Source organism: Rattus norvegicus, chromosome 15 (genome assembly GCF_021556685.1).
Source record: "Rattus norvegicus strain SHRSP/BbbUtx chromosome 15, alternate assembly SHRSP_T2T, whole genome shotgun sequence".
In the NCBI taxonomy this organism is placed as follows: Eukaryota; Metazoa; Chordata; class Mammalia; order Rodentia; family Muridae; genus Rattus; species Rattus norvegicus.
In genome coordinates this window covers 60,617,261-60,630,789 of record NC_141548.1, presented here as the reverse complement: position 1 = coordinate 60,630,789, position 13,529 = coordinate 60,617,261, and the positions used below count along the sequence as shown (strand labels likewise).

At 42.7% G+C, this 13,529-nt stretch overlaps 1 protein-coding gene across 6 annotated transcripts in view; it reads right to left on the bottom strand.

The window, feature by feature from the left end:
- Nucleotides 1-13,529, bottom strand: part of Mtrf1 (mitochondrial translation release factor 1) — a 28,043-nt gene that overhangs the window by 11,647 nt on the left and 2,867 nt on the right. For 4 of the 6 annotated variants that reach the window (XM_087586561.1, XM_087586563.1, XM_087586562.1 and 1 more), the window contains 6 exon segments: nt 12,087-12,512; nt 11,182-11,273; nt 9,387-9,468; nt 9,105-9,212; nt 4,752-4,924; nt 3,344-3,461 (listed from right to left, as the gene is read on the bottom strand). In XM_087586561.1, coding sequence (XP_087442687.1) covers nt 3,344-3,461; nt 4,752-4,924; nt 9,105-9,212; nt 9,387-9,468; nt 11,182-11,273; nt 12,087-12,504 — 991 coding nt within the window. In that variant the 5' untranslated portion in view covers nt 12,505-12,512. 6 annotated transcript variants of the gene reach the window in all.

Here is a 13,529-nt window from a genome sequence, read left to right as displayed (position 1 = left end):
TTTGTGTGTGACTAGGTCTCACTGGGTAGCCCTGGTTGGCCTTAAACTCATTCTGCCTCTGCCTCAGGAGTTCTGGAACTAAAGGCATGGGACACCACACCTGGCTGAGGGACATCTTAAGGTGAAAGATTAGTCAGGGAATTTGACAAAAGACAAGCAACAGTTTTGAGTTAGCCCAATTTAGAAACTGTTGGTAATAGCTCTAGGTGCCTACTTAGATTCTGATGACAAGATAGTCACCATTTTCTTTTCATTTTTTTCAAGGTACTCACTACGTAGCCTTATCTAGCCTAGGGCTCACTATTACCAGGCTGGCCTGTTAACCACAGAGAACGGCCCGCCCCCGCCACGCCACGCCACGCCCCGCCACGCCCCGGGCCCCGCCCCTCAAGAGCTAGGCTTATAGGAGTGTGCTGTAAGGTGCAACTCTTAGCTACTTCAGGTGAGAAGGGTGAGGCAGCAATTAGTTATATTTATTTTTGTTCTCTGAGCATTTCTTCTCTGTTTTTTGTTTTTCGGGTTTTTTTGGCTCATCCGGGTTTTTTTGGGTTTTTTTGGCTCATCCGGGTATTTTTCCAAGAGCAATCTGCTACCATCCTCTATGGAGTGCTGACCCAACCTTTGTCCTACACAGGGAGCACTTCACCTTTCCTCTTTCAGTCGCAAATACACAAAGGGAGGGCTGATGATAACACACCTTTATGTAAGTCCAGGGATGTAGCTCAGTGACAGAGCAAAGCCTGGCTTCCATCCTTAGCTGTAACCATTTTGTTCCATGCCCGCCAACTATTTCATATTGCTGCTGTAACATGCCTGCCAGTCACTAACACAGAGAAGTGACTTGGCTCAAGGACATGCTGACCACATCCCCTGTTTTGTTCTATTTGTTCTGAATGTTCTGTATGAGGTTTGCTAATCTTAAGAAATCTCACAAAGCTTTACATAGGACCCAACAAATCAAAGGTCAATCGTAGCTATACCCAATTAAGCTACTCATTTGACCCCAGCGGTGGCAGAGCTCCTGGTACCCGCCACAATGTTCTGATTCTGGAATGAAAGACGCACACGCACAACCTTTATATTATGATATGCCTTAAACATATCATAATATATGATGTGGCTGGGTCACTTCTTAACCTCCACATGGCTAATCCACCCCCCTCCAATATTCCCAAATTATTACCTACTAAAACCTATATTCCATCGTGGCTGCCCCACACCCAGTCAGGGGCCCTCTTAGGGCACAATCCTCCGGCTCCTACATGGTGGCTATGCTCTCTGTCTCTCAGGTGTGATGTCTCTCCTCTGCTTGTCCTAGCATGGCGGATCTCTCTCTTCTTTTCTTGGTCTCTAGCCTGGGAATCCTAAAAGTCTTGCCTCTGTCTCCCTGCTATTGGCCACCTGCACCTTTATTTACCAATCAAAACCAACAATTTTAGGGACCCAGATTAACATAATACGGGTACCATTAGACCAAACCCACAACAGCCAATATGAACTGTTATACCTAAAACAGATTGAGTCAGAGCTGACCACTGGGCAGCCCTTCCTGCACCTACGTATGAGTTCTATGGTTTTTGTGGCTGATACTGAAGAATGCTACTAATAAGCCAAAGAGTTATGGTTATAATACTCATGCTCTGTTATCTCAGTGTTCTGAAATCCCCTATTCATCACCCATCCACCAACCCTTTCCTTACTCACGACCAATCAGCTTAAAGGTTACCTGGTAATATTTTGCCTAGTGAGTCAACTGCTCCCCTCCTTGCCCTTTAAACCTTTGAACCTAATTTTTTTTTTCTTATAAAAAGTCTATCCTGAGAGCAGAGTGGGGCTGCAATTAGCCTCTCGAGTCCTTTTTGCTGTCCTGGACATCCAGTATTACGGTGTGCAGTCAATAAATTATTCTTGCTTAGCTGAGGTCAGTATTTGGTTTGAGTGTTGATTCCTGAACCCCAACAAGTATGACTTCCATCACCCAATTCTGGACCACCAACAAAAAAGACAAGTGCACTGCTCATGTGGTCAGAGGCCTTTGAGTTAGAGGCAATGGGAGACACCTGCTGTAGGTGCTAAGAACTACACTCCAGTATGTGATCTTAACTGGAGCTATTTCTCTAGCCCTGGCTTTACATCTGACAGTGCTTGAGATCAATCACGAGGCTCAGAGTTTGAATCCTAGTAGCCACATAACAAGTCAGGTGTCTTCGCAAACACCTATAAGGTCCAGCTCTTTGGGATCAATCTCCTTCCAGCTTTCATGTATGCCGAGACTTGCACACATGCCAACACTAGTACAGACACACAATTTAAAAAGAAATGAAAGTAAAAGGAAAAATTGTTTTACTCTGAAAAGTGATGCTAATGCACCACATAATAAGTTGACGGTCTGCATGTACGATAGCTGTCCTATAACCTCTCATGCCTACTGGGGCGTGCCTTAGTGTTCAGCCATTTATAATTTTCATCCAGTGAAAACACTGTGCAATGATAAATTCCCCAGAGTTTATCACTGTTGTGAAACAATGTATTTAAAATCACCTTGATGAATTAAAAATAAAATCTTGTACTTTGTCAAGGTGACCAAGTGTCCTGGTATCAGGGACACCGCTAGTGCAGCAGAGCCTCACAGCACTGGAAGTTCATCTTCAAGATAAAAAGGATCCAGAGCGATGGTGTGTCTGCACTGTATCTCTGTCCTCTTGTAACTGGACCGAAGCACAACTCGTGGAGCCACTATCATCCTCTATCCAGGCCTTTCCTGCACAGCTATGCTTACCACCCACATCCTTCAAAAGAGGAACTGCTTCCAAACAGAAGGAGAAACTACACACCACTGGCCCATCAGACCCACAAATGCCATTGCAATCTGTAATGCAATGCAATTACATTTGTGCAAGGAGCTGTAAACTACCAGAGGACCTTCCTCTGAGTACTAGCTAGTTAGTATATAGAGGGAAGAAAAAATGAAAGCTGTGGAGGTTTGAATGAGAGTAGCCCCCATTAGCTCAGATATTTGAATGCTTGGTCCTAAGTTGGTAGAACTGTTTGGAAAGGATTAGGAGGTGTGGCCTAATTGGGGAGGTTTGTCACTTGGGGGTGGGCTTGAAGATTTCAAAGCCCACACCATTCCCTTAGCTCTCTCTGGCTTGTGCACAAGCTCTCAGCTACTGCTACAGCACTGTGCCTGCGGCTGCCATGTTCCCTGCCACAATGGTCACAGACTCGGACCCTCTGGACCACGAGCCCCAGATCAAACAATTTCTTCTGTAAGTTGCCTTGGTCACAGTGTCCTAGCCCAGCGATAGAAAGTAACTAAGACAAAAGGAAAAGTCTTGCTCACCTGTGGGGATATGGATGAGCCTCACAGCACTGTCTGTTGTGTTGACATGCTGCCCACCGGCTCCTCTGGCTCGAAATGTGTCTACGCGCAGATCCCTGGGATCTACTTTCACATCTACCTGGGGGGAGAAAAAAAATATATATATACATATATACATATATATATATATATCATAAGAAAATTCACAATCCCACAAACACTTTATTCTGAGAGTTTTCAGATAAACTAAACTATTTATGTAAACCATGAATTTAAAAAAAAAATAATACCAAACACCCACACCCCCCCCCCCCTCAGCTGAGTCAGGGTTTCTATGTGTAACTCTGGCTGTCTTGGACCTCACTCTATAAATCAGGCTGGCCTCAAACTCAAGAACCCAAAGATCCACCTGGCTCTGCCTCCTGACTGTTGGAATTAAGGACATGTGCTACCACCACACAGTGAAATAAACGACCAATTTTAACGAGATCCTATTTTAATTTGGGGGGCGCCGAGGCCTGAACTTCGGGTGGCACGCAAGCTGGGCACGCACCGCGCATTATACCTCTGAATTTTACCCTGCTTTCTGGGTGCAGGTTCTAAACGCTGACTTGGAATGGTATGAGATCACTGAATTGTGGGATCTTTGAAGAGTTTCACTGCTGATTATCTAACAGTTCTCTAGACCATAAAGATGTCTATAATGTACATTACTGATCTCATTGTCACCAGATCCTGTTAGAAACCCACCAAGATCTCTCTGCGTCCCATGCTACGTGCACAGTGAGTCACTTGAGCCGCTCCACCTTCTGGTGTTTGTGGCCACGGTCAGACAGGGTGACATTCTATCTTCTTGTTTCAGCTCCCACACAGACAACCACAGGATGGGTAGAGTGCGCCGGGCAGAGTAGCAGAGGACAAAGGAGCTTTGACTTGGGGTTATGAGGGCTTTAACCTCAGTGGAGCAGCCTCAGGCTAACCACTTCTGAGACTTGTTTCCTCTCTTATAAGGCAAAAATATTGAATCTAACAGGAGGGTTGTTTTTGAGATTTAAGACTATAGTCTATATGAGCTATGTATATGTATATAAATGGGTGAATTCTAAACTACAGAGTAAATCCTTAACCACTACTCCTAAGGCTAAGTGGTCCCTCTTTTCCCCTCCCCACCGCGTGTGTGTTTATTGGTGGGTCACATTTTAACTCCTTGAATTTTATTTGAAAAGGGGATCTGGGGCTGGAGAGATGGCTCAGAAGTTAAGGGCAGTGGTTGCTCTTCAAAGATCCTAAGTTCAATTCCCAGCAACCGCATGATGGTTCACGACCATCTATAAAGGGATCTGATGCCCTCTTCTGGCGTGCAGATGTACGTGCAGACAGAACATAAAAATAAACAAACATGTCCTGGGGAACTTCCTGGGGAAGTTACCTCATCTGGCTGTGGAAGGACAATAACTGACATCGTCCCCGTGTGAATACGCTGCATCCGAGATGACAGGCCCACCTCTGGGATTCGCTGAACTCGATGAATTCCACCTTCATACTTCAAATGCTTATAGACACTGTCACCAGAAATGCGGGCAGCTGCATGATGCAGTCCACCTGGGGAGGAAGATTCAGAAATACTAGTGCTTTCTTTTTTTTTTTTTTCAGAGCTGAGGACCGAACCCAGGGCCTTGCGCTTGCTAGGCAAGTGCTCTACCACTGAGCTAAATCCCCAACCCCAATACTAGTGCATCCTACTTTGAAAAAGATTAAGATTATAGCTATCCTTAAACTAAGGCCTGTCTGAATACAGCACATGAGATGGAAACCCAAGAGAAATAAACTAGATTATCCCTATATAGAATATAAAAATATATAAAATAAAACAAGTCAAGAATATTATTATGGTCATCTCTGGGGAGGTGAGTAACAGTGTAGTTATGTTTTAATTCTTGTACTATTTATTTATTTATTTATTTATTTATTTATTTATTTATTTATTTATTTATAGATAGGGTCTTGCTATGTAATTCAGGCTGGCCTTGAACTCACAATTCTGTTTCAACCTCTCAAATGCTGGGAATCAAGATGCAGCTGCACTTAACATCTGGCTTGTACTTTTTGGATTCCAATTGTTCTATAAAGAACTTTTACTTGGTAATATTAAGAAAAATATCATTTAAGAAAAAAGTAATACTGGGACATTTTCTGCATTGGATTACCTGTAAATTTTTAGGCAAATAAGCACCATACATCAGAAAAGGCTCAATAACACAATTTCCCACCATTGAATATCTTTGAGCCCTTCTGAGTTTCAAGAATTAAAAGTTAACCCTTATCTGGGATGTGGAAAGATTGTTACATACACACAAAAAAATCTTAGTGGTTAGGCTTTAGCTTTTTATCTAATAGCTTTTTAAAAACATTTTTATGATATAAGAAGTTATAAAATAGCCAATGAGATGTCTCAGCAGAAAAAGGCACTTCTGCCTAGCCTGATGACCCAAGTTCTATGTTCTGAAGTTGTCCTCTGACCTCTACATGAACCCCACAATGTGCCCTTCCACCCAAAATAAATGAAAAACTGAATGTAAAAGAGGCAAACAACTCCATGAATATTCAGGATAGAAAAGCACAAGACTCAAATATGTAATTCAGTAACCGCCTGCTCCCGCTCTCCTCCCCCAGGTCCTTTTCAATTCCACTACGTCTGTTGATGTGATAAAACACTCTGAAAGAAAAACAACTTGGGGGGAAGGGTATACTCTAGCTCACAATTCCACTCTACAGTCCATCACCGCAGGGAAATTTAGTAGGAACCTGAAGTAGCTGATTATATACACAGTCAGCAGAGAGGAAAATAAACACATGCATGCCCACTGCTCGGCTGGCTTTCTCCAGTCTACAGTCCAAGGCCTAAAACCAGGTGACGGTGCTCCCCACCTCAGGCCGGGTCTTCCTACATCAGCTAAGGCACTCGAGATAATCACCTGCACACACGCCTAGAGGCCGGTCTAGTCTAGACTGTCGCTCCTTGAGACTTTCTTACTAGACGATTCTAGGATGTGTCAAGTGGACACTCATCATCACAGTGAGCCGGCACATGGTGACCTTTACTACTGTCTTCGTTGTAAGTGTACTTACCTGAAAATCCCCCGAGAAGTCTTTTCTGTTTAAAACCAATTAATAGCTCAGTAGCAAAGCTCATGCTCATCAATGAAAAAGGTCTTAGGTTCAATGCCCATCACCCCCAGCCCCAGGAGATAAGTCCCTTAAGTCTCTTCCTTCACCTCTCAAATTCCTATGTATTGAGGTGGTTGACCTACAGAAGTCCAGCAGTCTGCATGAACGTTTGTGTGTCATATCCCCTGGAATAGATCCAGTTACAGACATCTGTGAGCTGCCATGTGGGTGCTAGGAATTGAATCCAGGTCTTCTGGAAGAGCAGCCAGTGCTCTTAACTGCTGAGCCATCCCTCCAGCCCGACTACATATTCTTGCTGCAAGCTAACCCTGTTCTGCTGCTGAGATGGGGTCCGGAGACTGGACCTACATCAGCCTGAGCCCTTGGCAAGATTATAGGGACATGTGGTGCCTGCTAGCTCTCCTTTAATCTACGAAAGGGTCGATGAGATGACCCAGTGGGTAAAGGCTCACTGCCAAGCCTGCATTCAGTCCCTGGGACCCACATGGTACAAGGAGAGAACTGACTCTTGCAAGTTGTCCTGTGACCCCCACACGTACACTGCAGCACTCATGCACCCCTTGGCAAACATACGGTCTCGGCAGCTTCTTATCAAGTCTAATGCATTACTAAGGGTTATAAAACAGCCTTATTGATTCCCTTTTTACTCATCAAATAAAATAGATCATTTATAAAGATATATCTGCCAGGTATGGTGGTATATGCCTTTAACCCCAACACTTGGGAGGCAGAGGCAGGTGGATTTCTATGAGTCAAAGGTCAGCCTAGTCTATATAGGGAGTTCCAGGCCAGTGAAAGCTACACAGTAAGACCTTATTTCAAAAAATAAAACAACAACAACAATAACAAAAAAACAATTTAAAAGGATACACCCATCTTTCCCTGACTACAGCTTGATTAGCCAATGGCACAGTTACATGGGAAAGGCTAAATGCTTGATTGGGTCCTTTACTAGTCTTACCAATATAATAGCGCTTTGAAAAAACACAATGAATTGGGTAGGTTCCTTTAACCATCTGAAAATAATCAATTATTTTTCATTAATTAATAGTGTGTATAGTATAGAGTGATCATGCAAAGAGACTGATGTGGAGATCAGAGGAACCCTTCCTGGAATAGGTTCTCTCTAACTACCTCAGGTCTCCAGGCCTGTGCAGCCAGTGCCTTTACCAGGTGACAGATATGCATTAGGAGACAGATATAAAAAATGTGATGGTTGCATTCCATTCATTAAGCCAGGAACTAAGACAGAGTGAAGCCACGACATTTAAATTTCCTACCTAACACTCTAACATGATTCTCCTCGCCAGGAGTGGTGGCACACACCTTTAATCCCAGCACTCCAGAGGGACAGACAGTTCAATCTTATGAATTTCAGGCCAGTCTGGTTTACAAAGTGATTTCTAGGATAGCCAGGGTTATGTAGTGAGAACTTAAAAAAGATGAAAGAAAGAAGGAAGGACAGAAAGACACACAGAGACAGACAGACAGACAGACAGACACAGAGAGACACAAAATTATTCTCTCCCGGCCATGCTCTTTACTTCATGCTGAATACAAACATTTGAATTTATATAAACTGGAGAATCCTACATCTTTCCTGTGTAAATTAATAGAGCCAGTGGGTTTCATTCAATTCCTCTCTCCCTAGCTATGTGCAGTCCGCTAGTTTACATAACAGCTAGCTTATATCCTTGCCCATGCTTTGTCTCCCACCCCCACCCACAGCATCATCCATGACTGTGGTCCTGCACAGATAAAAGAGGAGCTATGTGTGCAGATTATCTGACCAGTGCATATAAAGGAATATGACACATTTTTCAGTTCATCTATTTATCAAGAGACTTTTGCAGGGGAAAACAGGAGCCTGTTTAGAGCACTAAATACAATGTTGACATTTAGCTGTGAGACTGATATCACCCACTAGCCCCTGGACCAATGTGCCAGCATCTGGACGGACGCTAACAAAGCTCCCTGCTGCCTGAATTTTAAAAGACGGTGAAGGGCTGATATCCCCTAGAGAAAGGGAGTGAAGGTATATTGCTGGACTTGCCAGTCTGTACCAACCAGGTTACCAGAGCAGCATACTGAGTTCCCTCTGCTGTTTACCTTAATTAATCCTTCTACCCTTCTTGGATTTTCTAGTTTATCTTTAATTACCCGTCTGTCTATCTTGGTGTAGTACTGTGTAACCCAGACAGGACCTATGGGTCATCTTCTGATTGCATTGTATTAGTACTTTTATTTTTAAAGTTTAAAAAGCACATGTGTACAGGTGATTTGTCTGTCTGTCTGATTATCATATGCATGCCTGGTGCCCTCATTATGGTGAATTTCTATCAGGTGCTGAGAGTTGAACCTGATTCTCTAGAAGAGACTATCCCTTAACCAGTGACCCATCTCTTCAGCCTCTGTTACAAAGTTTTGTTTTTGTTTTCTTATACTTTTTGAGTTTTAATTTATTTATTATTTATCTTTTATTTATTAAGACAAGATCTCACTTTCTAGCTCTGCCCAGTCTAGAATTGAATACATAGACCAGGCTAGCCTCAAACTCACGGAGATGTGTCTGTCTCTGCCTCCATATGCTTACCGTAATCTGCTGGTGTGTAATTTAGCAGCTCAAATCTCCAGTGTTTATAGTATGAGTAATTCTGGTACATATCAAATATTTCCCGGGTAAATTGTTGGCAGATATCACCTGTAAGAGAGTACACAAACCACTCAGTAAGCACAAGTATTAAAGAGTGCAGGAGCACTCAGGCAGGAGTGTCTCCTAAACCAAGCATATGCTGTAGCCTCTTAGGGACAGCGCTGCCAGACCAACACAAAACTCAGTTTTCAAAACTCGTTTACAACACACTGACTTCCTGACCTCCAGTAGTTCTTCCGGATGTCACTTCTAGAATAACGTTGCTCCGGTCACACTTCTCCTTAGGCACTAAATGCTCCAAAAGCTGGAAAAGAAGGAAAATGCAATTGCTGATGTGTTTATTTTCCTTTCGGTCTATTATTACTTGAAATTAAGTCAAAGCCTTCAAAACAGTTTTTTTTTTTTTAAGTCAGTAATTAACAAAACCATGTAGTATCCCAAGGAGGTAAGCCTTAAAACCATATCCTAAGTAATCTAATTAGATGGTCAGTTCATATGACAATGAAGTTACTTATCTGAGCGTTTTCTGCAATGTTATCACATTAACTTAATTTTCTAAAATGAAGTTAATTATGATCAAAGTCCAGAGTTCCATTCAACTTTGTTCAGATTTTGCCTCTTATTAGCTCTACACAGTGGCATCTTTCATCTGATGAATGAAGCGAGTCTTTGAAAAATCTTCATTTGCTCCAAATGACTTTTGACATATAATTATAGACTCCCCTGCCATAAACGATGGTCAGCACTACACCATACCTTGCATTCCTGGTGGGGTCACTCAGTCTAAAGACTATATGAAGGGGACTCAAGGTAAGATTCAAAAAGCTTCTCTCACGTGACAGAAAAAAAAAGGGTGGGAGGTTCCTAGGTTCCCAATAAAAATTTCCTCTTAGGAAGAATAGGAAAACAGCCTTCTGATTACTAAAAGGTTTTTCAAATCAAAACACATACATGTTCCGACCGTCCTCCCTACCGCCACTTCTCTGAAACGCTCGTCTGTGGGAGGGAAAGCCACACTAGGTGTCAGATAGCTTTTGCCTTTGGGGCAGTAGGTGACATCTCTACTCATCCTTCTAAGTCCTCAAAAGCCCCTCTCTAAATCCCACAGCAAGAAAGCTGAAGGGACAATAATGATTACAGCAGAAAGAAACATGGTACACAGTGCTATGGTCTTCGTTATCTTTAAAAACAAACCACCTACTGAACTAAAAGAGAACATTATTGAAGAATTTGCCCTCCCATATCTAGATTGTCAGCTAAAGCTGACATCCTATCATGAACCCTGAGAGTCCCCAGAATGCCAAAGACTGGTTAGTTCTAATTAAAGACCTGCAGTAACCAGCTGCCTCTCCCCTTAGGATTCACTTCATCATTTCAGCATGCAAGTTTTCAATCTAACAAATCACCATGAACCTATGAATCCCTTCTTACTCTTAACCCCACCTGACTTGTCCTCATGGTGACTATATTTCTTTTTAAAGTTTAACTCATTTGTTTTGCTTACACACACACACACACACACACACACACACACACGGGGAGGTCAGAGGACAATTGAAGGGAGCTAGTTCTCTCCTGTCAGGTTGTAGGACAGATATATATAGCATCACCTCTATCGGCTGAGCCATCTCACTGTTCCCTAACTTTCCTTACTAAAGGATTATGTCTGCTTGTTTACCAAGCCAATGGATTCAGCTATGGTTTCCCTCCCTCTGGAGTCCCATTTGTTGACATCTCAATTTCTCTCCCAATTATCCTTTAGCAAACTGTACTAAGTACAGTTAATTACTCGTTGTGATAAAGAACTGTTGGGGCAGTTACCTTGAACACCAAACCATATTCTAGGAAGGTTCTTTTTTTTTTTTTTTTTTTTTTTTTTTTGGAGCTGGGGACCGAACCCAGGGCCTTGCGCTTCCTAGGCAAGCGCTCTACCACTGAGCTAAATCCCCAACCCTCTAGGAAGGTTCTAGTCCTTCATGTTAGCACTTTGGAGATTAGTCTCCTGCCTGGACCGTACCTCACTATACAGTCTGTGGATCTTCTGATCAATGATTTGCCTTTCTTCTGACACAAGTTCTTGCAGCTGCTTTTCATCTTGTTTATTTAGACCTAGAATCAGCAATAGGGATAATAGTAAATTCTTGAAAATTCTTACAGAAAAAGCATTAAATAACTACCTCATCGATGTCAATGTTTTTCGTTTGTTTTGAGACAGAGTCCCACTGTGTAGGCCAGGCTGGCCTTGACCTCCTTGCCCCTGAGTCTCAGTCTCCTAAGACCCTGTCTGTGGGGGGAACCCCGGAATGCTGTGGCTGGAAAAGAAATGAGTGGTGAGAGGTAAGAACACCCTGTTTAGTATGACTTAGCCATGCTGGCTCCAACTTCTGGAGTCCAACACTAGGCCAGTTTGTTTTAGCCATAATTAAGTACAGTACTGTCTTGGAAAAAAGTTTCCTGGTAGCAATTATCCCAATTATCCCATGTGCCCAATAAAGCTTAAGGTGTGACTACATTGATGTGGTCTCTACCATGAAGACGGGTTCTATAGCTTAAGGGCCTAGGATCTGGTGTGGTGTCTGACTGAGATCATGTAGAGGTCTCCAGGTTGTAACGTGCACAGGACACATATACTCTGTCACATGACTCCTTCAATGGAAGAGGAACCACCATTCTGTGTTCCTGTATGTAGAACAGTGCTCAGTAAATCAAAACCTATGAGATTATCAAGTCTCCTAGACTCTAAACCTCTAGGTAAACACCATGAAAAGCAGACCCTTTGTAACTGAAACTTGCCAAACATCAAGGGAGTAGTGTATGGTCCTCTTCTTACCAGAACTGAGCTTATCTGCAGGCTTTTAAAAAGACACAGTTCAAATTTCAACCAATGCTGCACTTGTGTACGCATACATATCTTTCACTCACTTTTACACATTGACTCTAATTCTTCAATGGCTTGTTCAGCCTCCTGAATTTCTTGATAAACAGCCACGAGTGGCGCCAACTCAGCGTGCCTTCTGTGTGAGGCCCTTCGGTCTCCTTCGTCCTCAGAGATGTCCTGCAAGCACTGGTCAAGGCTTTGGTACTCGTCATTCAGGCCTTCCATATACTTCTGTAGGGCTTTATGTTTCCAAAGCTTCCTTGTGCCTTGACAGTAGCCCCTGGACCAACTTTTATTTAAGAGCCGATAGAGAACATGAGTCTTATTTTGTCTAAAATTCCACAGCCTTGGATCAAGGTTTATTTGTCTAAATTGCTGACCATAGAGGAAGACATGTCTCTGGGAGCACGCACTGAGAGACGACAGATTCCGAAAAAGCCAAACACACAGGTGAAAACTCATCTCAGCAGCTGTAATGTAAGGTACACCAGTTGAGAAAAGCGATTCTCAAGATATATGGAGTTTCAGAGAAACCTTTAGTTCATAGCCCCATTTAGCTCCAATTTGGTCAATAACTCAGAGATACATACAGACACACACAGACATACATATACGAGTATATATATGGTTTTATATATTTTTATTATTTATTTATTTAATTTTGAGGCAGAGTGTCACTATTTATCTCTAGTTATCCTAGAACTCGCTCTGTAGACCAAGATGGTCATGAACTCAGAGATCGCCTGCCTCTGCTTCCCAAATGGTGGAACTAAAGGGAAGTGCCACCAGGCTGAACCCACAAAGAAAATCCTCAAAACCTCTAAACAGTAGTTTATTAAAACAAGTGAGGGGCTGCTGAAATAGCCCAGAGAATAAAAGTACCTACAGGTAATTCTGATGACATCCGAGATCAGTCCCTGGGATTGTTGCTGTCTGTTGTCGTTGTCTATCTGTCTGTCTATCTGTCTGCCTGCCTGCCTGCCTTCCTTCCTTCTCTCTTTATTTATTTATTTATTTATTTATTTATTTATTTATTTATTTTTAAGACATTGTTTTACTGTGTAACTCTGGCTGTCCTGGAATTCCCTCTGTAGACCAGGCTGTCCTCAAACTCAAAGAGATCCTCCTGCCTCTGCCTTACACATGCTGGGATTAAAGGCGTGCGCCACCACCATGTGGCTGATATAAAGAAAATTGATCTTTGAAAGCTGTTGACCTGCACATCCCCACATGCACATAATAATTTTGTCAAAGAAAAGCAAAAAGAGTAACCTTATATCTACAACTAACTATGACAAGTGTGTAGGAGTTCAACTAACAAATACTGCACTAGAATGGGTTAAGGCAATTCTAACTGTAAATGAGTGTATACATATACACTTACATGCCGTAAAACAGGCCTTTAATCCCAGCACTGAGGCAGAGGCAGGTAGGTATCTGTGAGTTCTAGGCCAGCCTGGTCTACAAAGCGAGTCCTGGATAGCCAG